The sequence below is a fragment of the Meles meles genome, chromosome 19 (genome assembly GCF_922984935.1).
Source record: "Meles meles chromosome 19, mMelMel3.1 paternal haplotype, whole genome shotgun sequence".
Lineage (NCBI taxonomy): Eukaryota > Metazoa > Chordata > Mammalia > Carnivora > Mustelidae > Meles > Meles meles.
The window spans coordinates 41,614,015-41,625,085 of NC_060084.1; the positions used below are offsets into that span (position 1 = coordinate 41,614,015).

The window sequence follows — 11,071 nt, forward strand, 5'->3', positions numbered from 1 at the left end:
CCACCTTCTAAATCATAACCACCTGGCACCTTTAGAGGCGGAAATAGTGATTGATCACTATTAAATGAAGGAAATTTACCTTTAAGGATTAAACTCCTTTCTAAAACTACATCTGATACTTCTCAGAGAAATGGAGGTCATTGACATTTACAGCAGCCTTCATGTAATGGGTTGGCTTTCTTCTTTGTGCTCTGTTGGCATGAATCGTTAGTTTTGAGGTGCACAAAAGCAAGTCTGGTTGTTGAATGAAAACATAGGCAAGGTAGGATTGTAGATTTTTAGAACTCCTTAAAAATACCAGCTGAACTATAAACTCTCTCTCACCCTGCCCCCAATAGATAGTTAGGAAACCAACGGCCCAGAGAGGTTAACTCTATTGATCTAGGTACAAGCTAGTAAAGCCAAAACTTACTCTCTTTGACTTCTAGTCCAGTTTTCCTTGAGGATAATGTTAGAAACATAAACTTGTGTTAATAAGGTTGGTCCTGTGGCGCTTTGTGGGGGTGGGGGATGAGGAGATCAGGTTGGGTTTGTAGTAAGAATATAGTTAGCTCCTATTTTATATGCTGCTGCTGCTACAGAGGTTAAGTAAGCCACCATGGTAGGTGAGACAGATTACCTTCTGTCTGAGTCTGTTTCTTCAGATAGAGTCCAGAAACAAAGAGGTAACCAAATGACTCAGCATGGTACTCTCTCTCCCCTTCCCCCTTTCATTTTCTCCTCTCTCCCTCTACTTCTCTGTATCCCTCAACCCCTCTCTCCCTCTCTTTCTTTCTTTTTTTTTTTACCTTTCAGAAAACCACAGCTTTTGGACCCTAAAATAGGTCTGGATTGATCGTACAACTTTCTGAAAGGTAAAAAAAATAAAGTCGGGGCATGTGAAGGTTGACTTTGGTGGGAGACTGTGGGGTGGGATTATATTCAGTTTATTCCTTTCTGCACCAATTTATACCATGCCGTATGTATTCCAATTTAATGGCATTGTGCCAGTGGTTTGGTGCTATATACACAGATAAAGTTAAGTCTTTAACATTGGAAATAATGTATTTCTAACAGGATAAGAATCAGCAGTAAAAATCAGGTATATGATAACAGTTAGTCCTGAGGAAAATAGTAGCCCCTGGCTCTAGTGTTGTGTAAAGGCCTTTTGATTAGGTTTAGCCTCACTGGAAAGCTAAAGGCTCCTTGAGACTTCTGTTTTTTTCCCTGGTTACTTTTTAAAAATCACCCAGTCAACTCTGATTATCAGAACTTATTTTGAACTTAAAAGTTATCCTTTTAAAATGAATGTCTAAATCATTGCTTTCTCCTGGCATGAAACCTGGTAGAGAAATGTTATTTTACTGTCTGGATATTTTATTGCTTAGTAAAGACATCAGAGACTTCAGGATTTTATTAATCCTTTTCCAGAGTATGTTGTCAATTGTATTTGATGAGTTTGACTGCTAAATTGAGTTTAAGTTTATCATTGTGTTTAAAAATTACTAAGATGCAAGCAAAGATAGTGAGGTATGCCTGTATCTTAGGGGCCTTCTCGCTAGAACCAGCCCACACCACACCACCACTGCTGTAACCTCTACTAACTAGAAAATGCAGTTAACAAGTAATGAGCTACTGCTGGGTGTAGAAGTCATAAAATGTTTCCTGGAAATTAATGAAATGGATTTATACATGAAAGGGAAAAGAGGGTATATTTGAAAGTAGTAAGAAATACACTTAAATAAATTAGAAGTACTTATTACTAAACCAATAATTTGAAACATGAGCTAATTTTTTTTTCCTTTTTAGAAAGACAACAAAGTTGCTGCATAGTCTACAAACAAGTCTTTGAAAATAGGTGAATTTCTAGCTCTTCATGGTCCTGAGAATTGGTTTCAGTCTTTGAGAAGAATGAAGAAGTGAATTTGCTGTATATTTGTCACCAGCACTGGGTTTTTGTTTGTTTGTTTGTTTTTCTGCTTAATTTCAAAGATATAATGCAGTTACTTTTGAGGGGGGAAGGCTCATCTTAAAAAATGAGCATTAAATATATTTGGAATAGCAGAAGGTTAAGTAATTTCTTATGTATAGTTAAACTACAGCAGTACTTCAATGGGACTTAATAAGTATTTTTTCATCACTGAAAGGATTTTTCTTATCACTAAATTGTATTTGGCAATTATTGTAAGTTGCCTGCAGATAGGGCCGTGATACTGTGTTTTGAGCCACAGAAGGTTGTATGTATGTGTGCGTGTGTGTGTGTGTGTGTCTATATCTTGCTCTCTTTCTTTCTTTTTGGAAATCCTGTAATATCCCTTTTGAGGTAGCTTATTTCGTCAATTAATTAGGGTGCTGGATGGTAGAGAATTTTGTCAGTCAACTATGTACACACAGTAAATACTGTTTCTTAGGCAAAGGTAACTTTTTTATATAGTTGTAAAATTCCATTATATTCCATTGCCAAAGAAACATTAAGAACTTTGTATAGCTGTATAAAAAGCAACTAATTTTTTAAAGAATAAACATTTTAAAGTCAGCAAACATACTGTGTCCTTGCAGAAGTTGATGTGCTGAGGAGCAGAGCAATGGGTGGTGGGTCTTTTTTCATAGCTTTCCAGGCTTGAGAGTTTTGATTCTGATTTTTTTTTTTTAAATTTTTGGAACATAAATGAAGATTTGATACATTCTTCCATTATCTGAAAAGGATAAATTACTCATATTCATTGTAAGAACTTCATTTTATAACAAATGGCATATCACAGGATTTGTCCAAATAATAAATATTTTCAGTATATGAATGTAAATAATCATAGATAAGAATGTACTTAGCTGTATTTTCAAATAAGCACCCTCCCCTTTTTTAAAAGACAATAAAACTGGGCATCGATTAACCTGTTCTTCCTGATATGCCTGGAATTTTGTTGTGGATTCAGAGTGCTAGAAATTATTTTGGCAACCTATAAGATACCCTAACACTGGTCCTTGGGCCCGTGGCCCACAAATGACTCGGTAATAGAGTTCATTGCTAATTATAAATCACTAGTAAATCTTTTTGATATTTTAAGCTATAGTGGAGAAAAAAATCTGGCCACTTTTGTGTTTTTATGAAGGCCATGGAATAAAGGGATCCAAAGATTTAAATATTTTTATCTATTTTGATTTTTGTTAACTTTCTCTTAAAGTATTCAGTAGTGATAAAGATGTGGAAAACTGTGCTGTAGGAGAATTGGGGTATTTAAAAATGGTTGATATTTTTAATTTTAATTTTATATCTTGTATAGCTCTACAAGGAAATGTTTTGTAATTTGGTTTCATTTAAAGTCCAGTACTTGGCAGGCATAGTTTAGATAATGTTGCTTAATACTGTTTGCTTGCATGTTAACAACCAACCCTTTTGGAGGACCCACAAATCATGATACTGAACACATTTCCGAAGCATTCTGAACATCAAAGCAAGTGCTCTGATAATACCTATGTAGACTGTTTGAGATGTCCCGGGCCAGTTTCAAGAAAAGCTGTAAATACCAGTTCTACATGCTCTGAAAGTATGAATTCACGTGTTTTCCAAGCCCTCTGGGTCACTGACTAAGGCATTTGGTGCCCCAATAATAACTGGCAGCATGGCAGTGCACCTTACAATATCAAAGCAAGGTTTTTATCCTAAGACAGAATAAAACTGTTAAATAAAAAATGTTCGTCAAAGTTCTTTCTCTTTAAATAGTAATACCATCTTACCATAGAGAGAAACATAATGAAAGACCACTTTTAAGAATAAGAATGGAATTATGGTTATGTTTATATTCCCTAAAATAACTAGTTTCTAACATTTTTCCTAAGATTAATTTATTGCTGTAGTGCTTAGGAAGCTGGAAGCCCCTTTGTTCCCCACTAGGATGCAGAGTGATCTTGAGTTACGGTCTCCATCTTGAAGAGACTGAGTCAGCCAGGCACAGGCCAAACTAGAAGCCTTGAGCTAAAATGCTCCCTCTGTGGGCAGGCAGGTGTGAAAGAGGAGAGAGGGAAGGGCTGACTCCTAACCTCATTTGCTGGATTGGACCACGTCTCCCCCTGAAAAAGCAGGGCTTACAGGAGTAGGGAGAAGGGTCAGGAATGTTAATCCAGCTCAGTGGCTCTTAATCAGGGTTTGGACTGACATCCCGAGAGCGTTTAGGAGTATGAGGGGATGTGGTTTGGTTGTCACAGTGACTAGAGACTGAGTAAGGGCCAGGGTGCCAAAATCCTACACTATGCTCGAGCCGCATAATATGTTATCCAGCCCAAAGTACAGTGGTGGCCCTTCTAGTTTGAGAAATACTGGACAAGAAAAGATGAAGAGCGGGGAATTAATTCTTTCTATCCCCCCCCCCCCCGCTCCCCAGATCTTTAAAAACATTTACTGAAGAAAGTATCTTTACATGGAATGGAAGGACAAGGTATAAAGGGACCTTACTTTCCGGTGGCACAGTCAGTGTGTTGGAAAACTGTTACCACAGGAATTACCACTTCATCCTGGTTTCTCTCAAGAAAAGGTTCCCGGATCTCTTGTCCAGATGTGCCGATTTGTAAAGTACAAATTCCCGTGCCCCACACCTCGAGAGTGCAGGGCTGAAGTTCTGTGGAGGAGCCTGGACATCAGTCTGACCCCACAGGTCGTTCTGTTAATAAGCAGGTTAGGAAAACAGCTTTACAACAGCATAGCCAGCTCACATCATCTAGCCCCCCTTAAAGGGCCTTGGTAAAGTTTTCACCGGATTCCTTTACCATTTCCCCGCCCTTCCAAATCCAGTACATCCAGGTTGTGGCTGCAGCAACAGGAAGATGGAGAAAGGAGTAAGAGGGAGGTGGGGGCATCTCTGCAAGACCGAATCCAGGGGGAAACAGGGAGACCGAGACTCAAGTTTCCTACGGGTTTGGCTGATTTGAGTACTGAGACTTAGTTCTTATTCCTAGCATACAGGAAAAGGGCGTGTGTTGTTTCTGTGTCTCGGTTTTACATGGCTGTTGTCCCTGTCTCTGTGGGCTATCTGTCTGAAAGAGAAACTATGCCTTCCACACAGCTGTGTGCTAATCGCTCGGGTCTGATCATGCCCAGATGCAGGGTGATGGGATGCCCTGGCCCTGTCAGATTAGACAGAGCTGGTTTAAACCGTGACAGTAGGGAGAGGTCATGGGATAAAGTCACTGAGGTGAGTGAGCTCACTAAGGAGCTCACATGTCACATGTCGCTTTACCCATTTTGACTTTTTTTAAAAGATAAATTTTTTTAAGATAATTATTAATACAGCTGGAAGCCAACTTAGGAGAATAAAGTGGCACTGTCGATCTCGGAATCTGAGGATGCTAAATTGGGGTTTGCTCAGAGCAGGCTGCCCTAGCTCCTCCCAAGAAGGAGACCCAAGGACAGCTTCTTGGAAGAGGTATTGCCTGACTAGGAGTGAGTGAGGGAAGCGAGGGAGTGTAGCTTTGAGCAACGGGGGCTTGGAGGCCAGCGGCAGCCAGGCAGCCAGCTAGGGTGTGCACTGGGAAACTACAGGTACAGGTCCCAAGCATTGGTTTTGGGATAATCCCAAACTTCTGGGGAGGAGTAATGCAAAGGTTCTTCTGTTTTTTTTCAGAGCCAGTGTTAGTAAAAGCAAGCTTGTGGTTTTGAGACATTTATAAATCTGGCTCCAAGGGCACGTGGTGAGACTGTGAATCTAATGTGGTTTCTGTTCTCAGTGATGGTGCAGAGCTGTGAGCCAGTGGTGTGGGTGTCCTTTAAATTCCAGCTTGGTTCATATTTAATGAACTTGGCTGACTGATAAAAATGTTTTCAGGTTTAGCTCATAAACGTATCAAAATAGATCTGAATCTGATTCCAGTTGGTAATGAATGTTGATTTTTAAAGAAATGCCTTAAAATGCACTGATGTCCATTTTGTGGTTCATAAAGAAAGTAGCACTGTGAGGCCAAACCATATCGCAGCTCAATAATAAGGCTTTCTCACAGTGACTCCATTTAGTAAGCCTTGCCTTTGCCTCCAGACTCGAAGAGTAGTCTGAGAGTAGAAGGAGAGAGGAAAGAATGCCAGTGTTGAGGGGGTATGAGAAGCCAGGATCTGGGCTACATTGTAATGAATTCCAGTGGGATTCATTCACCAGGATGGGAAAATGTTTACTAGATGTCTGGAGCGTGCCTAATCCTGGTACTAACCTAATCCCAGTAGTCCTCCAGCACTAGCCCCACAATAGGATTGTTGATGAGAATGCGAATCCCAACCCTGCAATTCAGGAGTTTGCTTGTGCTGAAATGGTTTTGTAATTTTTTTTTCTTCATGGGTTGCTCCATTCCTCAGTGTTTAATAGCATTGCTCTGTCCCAAAGTGGGTATGTGGAACCTCACAGGTTGCAGTTTGTAAAATGGAAATAGGTATTGCTGTTTTGTTTTTTTAAAAGTTATACATTTTAAAAGAATATGGGCAGTAAGGGGTTTCTGACTGTCTCAGTCAGTAGAGCACATGACTTTTTTTTTTCCTTTTTAAGATTTTATCTATTTGACAGAGATCACAAGTAGGCAGAGAGGCAGGCAGACAGAGGGAGGAAGCAGGCACCCTGCTGAGCAGGAGCCCAATGTGGGGTCTCCATTCCAGGACCATGGTCTCAGTGGAGACCATGACCTGGGCCGAAGCCCAAGGCTTAACCCTCTGAGCCACCCAGGCGCCCCAGAGCACATGACTCTTCATCTCAGGGTTGTGATTTCAAGCCCCACATTAGGTATAGGGTTTACTTCAAAAAAAAAAAAAAAAAAGGCCGGGTTGGGGTGGGGGGCCTGTGTGGCTCAGTGGGTTAAAGCCTCTGCCAATGGCTCAGGTCATGATCCCAGGGTCCTGGGATCGAGCCCCACGTCGGGCTCTCTGTTCAGCAGGGAGCCTGCTTCCTCCTCCCTCTCTGCCTGCCTCTCTGCCTACTTGTGATCTCTGTCAAATAAATAAAATCTTTAAAAAAGAAAGAACAAGGGCAATATAGAAATGGTGTTTAAAAATAGATAAGAAGAAAATGAAATTTACAGTCTCAATACCCACTAACCATTGTCAACACTGTTCGTTCTGTACAGCCATGTGCTCTTCAGCAAGAAGGGGTTCACAGTATATATTCTGTGGTGAAACTTGCTCTTGCACTTGATGTACTGGGTAGCACTGTTTTGGTTTTGAAGTATAATATATACAGAGGACATGTATCCTGATTGTAAAGAGCACCCAGTTCGGGATTCAGGTTATTAACAGTACCCCAGAAACCCCTCTGTAACTCCCTTCCAGTAGCCCCTTGCCCCTGAGGGGTAAGTGCTATCCTGACTTACAACAAGATAGATGGCTTTTGCTTTTTGTTACTTGTAGAAATTGAATTATACACTGTATACTGTTTGTGCTTAGCTTTGTTCAACATTGTTTGTGGGATTAGTCCACGTTGTTGCATTTGGCTGTGAACTGTTTTCACAGCTAAGGTAATACTCCATTGTGTTAATAGCCCACAGTTTAGCCATCCTACTGTTGATGTCACATTTAGGTTAATTTCTGCCTTTTAGCTAAAATAATGCTAGCACTGATTTTTCCTCTGCCAGAGAAGCCAGAGCTTGAGTAGATGAGAGGAACACTGATTTGTACCCCTTGAGGACGTAGAGCGTGGTGAGAAACGGTAGTGCCCACCCAGCCGTGGTGCCACACCACACCAGCATGCTACTGCAAGTAATTTGTTACTGTAGACAGATGTAGATGTAGACAGAGCTGTACAGGTTACAGCAGATGCAGGGTTAATCCTCCCCTGTGCACGCTCCCCCCACCACCCTCCCAGTAGGGACACGAGAGTACTTCTTGCCCTGCAAACCTGTATTCAGGATGTGGGCTTGGTGTCCTTGTTCCTTCCTCTCCTAGTGAAACCCCTACTTACTCTGTTGAGGCTCATGTGATCCTCTCACTCTACCTGGTTACGATCATCTAATCATCTCCTTACTACCCATTCTCTTAAAAAGTCTGATACCTGCCTTTCTATTCCTCCACACTTCTGTCTTTCCAAGTGTCCAGCTCCAATGCAGTTGAGAGACCCCAGGATAATCCTAATCAAGGCTATGATTTCTTATAGCAAAAGGATACAAAGCAAAGTTAAGCAACAAGAAAAGACATCAGGGGCAAAGTCTGGAGGAAACCACGCTCCAACTTTCTGAGGGGGCTTGGAAGTGGAATCACACAGGATGTACTTCATCCCCCCGGCAATAAGTTGTTACAACATGTGTGGAATGTTGTCTACCAGGGAAGCTCATTAGAGACTTAGTGCCCAGGGTTTTGGTTGGAGGCTGGCTATGTAGGCACCGTCTGCTTGGCATATCCCCAAGTCCCAGAGTTCCAGAAGTAAAGCACAATTAAACCATATCGATTATACACACACTTCAGGCGCAGGGTGCCACCCGTACCAGTTCTGGGAATGGTTGAAACCCTCCTGAAATCCAGGTTTCCAGATGTCAGCCAAGGACCAAACTTGAAGGCAGGAATTATAAAGGTTAGCAGTCAGGCCTAGTATGTTAACTCTCCTGGGCCCACCCCACACCGTGGTTCCTGTTCCTCGTCCTGTGACCTTTTCCTCTTACCCTCCATCTCTATCCAAAGCTGTGGGCACCCCAGGACCCTGCACAGCGACATTAGCTGCATCACTTCTGAATCGTGAACTTAGATACTCCACACTGATCTTCCAACTGGCTTACTTAAGAAATAACTCTAGGAGCACCTGGCTGACTCAGTTGGTGGAGCATGTGACTTGATCCCCAGGTTGTGGCTTTGAGCCCCACGTTGGGTGTAGAAATCTTAAGGAAAAAATGGAGCACCTGGGTGGCTCAGTGGGTTAAAGCCTCTGCCTTCAGCTCAGGTCATGATCTTGGGGTCCTGGGATCGAGCCCTGCATCAGGCTCCCTGCTCACTGGAGAACCTGCTTCCCTTCCTCTGCCTCTCTGCCTACTTGTGATCTCTGTCAAATAAATAAATAAAATCTTTAGATAAAAAATAAAATGGAGGGGGTCCTGGGTAGCTCAGCCAGTTAAGCTGCCTTTGGCTCAGGTCATGATCTCAGGGTCCTGGGATCGAGCCACTACCTGATCGAGGCAGGCTACCTGATCAATGGGGAGTCTGCTTCTCCCTCTCCTGTTCCCCTGCTTGTGCACACTCTCTCTGTGTCAAATAAATAAAATTTTCAAAAATAAAAATTAAAAGGGGGTGCCTGGGGGACTTAGTTAAGCATCCAACTCTTGATTTCAGCTCAGGTCATGATCTCAGGGTTATGGGATTGAGCCCCACATCAGGCTCCAGGCTCAACATAGAGTCTGCTTGTCCCTCTGCTCTTCCCCCTGCTCGGTCCCATGTTCACACTCCCTCAGATAAAATCTTTAAAATAATAATAAAATCTTCCATTTAAAAAATAACAGTGACCTAACCATTCCCTTGCTCAGTAACTCTTATTAGCCTGGTGCAAATCTCCAGGTCAAGGATCTTTCTGCTTTTGACTCATTTAGCTCCCTCCTTTCTTTTGCTTTCCCCACCACCATCTCCCACCAGCCTAGACTCCAGGATCCATCATTTATCTTGCATTATCCCGAACCCCCTTCTACCTCTTGAGCTGCTTCTGCTCCTGCCTAGAGAAACTTTAGCTCTGAAAGCGTCCATCCTTCCACATTGTCAGTATTCACCCAGAGGGTTGAATCCTGCAGAAGAGAGTCACAATGGAGTAAATTAGTACCACTGTAAATCTGATTACTGCTCTCTACTGGGCCCTCAACATTGCCAGCAAGACTGAGTGCTTTCCTTCAGTCACTTCTTTACAGTCAACAAAAGGCCTTGCCATCTCTTTCAAAGAGAACTAGAGGACATTGGATGGAAACTACTACAATACTTAACCACTCTCTAAACCCACTCCATCTGCATCCAACCTTTTTCTGGTGGCCCTATAAAGAAAAAAACACCTCTCCAAAAATTGCTTGTACTCTGGCTTCCTAAACTCCCATTGTTCCCAGACATAAAAACTGTTTTCCCTCTCTCTGCCTGAATCTTCATTACCTTTCTTGATAAGGGATCCTTTCACTTGCATGTAATTTTGCTGGCATACTATATCCTACTATGTTAATATATAATTGTAAGTATGTAGCATATTATGTTACAAACTTTTTTTTTTAAAGATTTTGGGCGCCTGGGTGGCTCAGTGGGTTAAGCCACTGCCTTTGGCTCAGGTCATGATCTCAGGGTCCTGGGATCGAGTCCCGCATCGGGCTCTCTGCTCAGCAGGGAGCCTGCTTCCCTCTCTCTCTCTCTCTCTCTGCCTGCCTCTCTATCTACTTGTGATCTCTCTCTGTCGAATGGATAAATAAAATCTTTAAAAGAAAAAAAAAGATTTTATTTATTTGACAGAGCCCTTACTGTGGAAGAGGTATAGTTGAAATGGCAAGGTAAGCAGCAGTGAACAAAACGAACCCAGCCCTTTTGGGGGCTTGTTTTGAGGAGACAAAATAAATGAGAGGAGACAAAATAAGTAAAATGTGTAATATGTTAAGAAAATCATTAAGTGCTCTGAAGGAGAAGAGGGACAAGAAAGGGCATATGGACTGGAGGAGGGATTTCTGCTTCTAATTTAAAATAGGTTAGAAGGGGGGAGCTGAGTGTTTCAGTTGGTTGAGTGTCTGCCTTCAGCTCAGGTCATGATCCCCAGAGTCCTGGGATCAAGCCCCAGGTCCGGCTCCTTGCTCAGCGGGGAGTCTGCTGCTTCCTCTCCCTCTGCCTGCCACTCCCCCTGCTTGTGCATTCTCTCTCTCTCTCTCTCTCTCTCTCTCTCTCTCTGTCAAGTAAATAAATAAAATCTAAGTAAAATAAAATAGATTCGAGGGGTGCCTGGCTGGCTCAATCATTAGAGCATGCAACTCTTGATCTTGGGGATTTGAGTTCAAGCCCCACGTTTGGTGTAGAGATTATAAATAAACTTAAAAAATAATAAAGTGGGTTAGGGAAGCCGACGTTTGATAAATGACTCAAGAAGGCGATTGGATATTCGAGTAGAAGAAACTAGCTGCAAAGACCCTGAAACAG

At 42.2% G+C, this 11,071-nt stretch overlaps 1 protein-coding gene across 4 annotated transcripts in view; it reads left to right on the top strand.

The window, feature by feature from the left end:
* The window catches only part of LSM14A (LSM14A mRNA processing body assembly factor), a 55,163-nt gene extending 52,643 nt beyond the window's left edge, over nt 1–2,520 (top strand). For 2 of the 4 annotated variants that reach the window (XM_045987715.1, XM_045987713.1), the window contains 2 exons: nt 796–854; nt 1,789–2,520. In XM_045987715.1, coding sequence (XP_045843671.1) covers nt 796–819 — 24 coding nt within the window. In that variant the 3' untranslated portion in view covers nt 820–854; nt 1,789–2,520. The remainder of the gene's footprint in view (nt 1–795; nt 855–1,788) is intronic. The other 2 variants (XM_045987716.1, XM_045987714.1) reach the window with 1 other exon arrangement.
* The last annotated feature ends 8,551 nt before the right edge of the window (nt 2,521–11,071 follow it).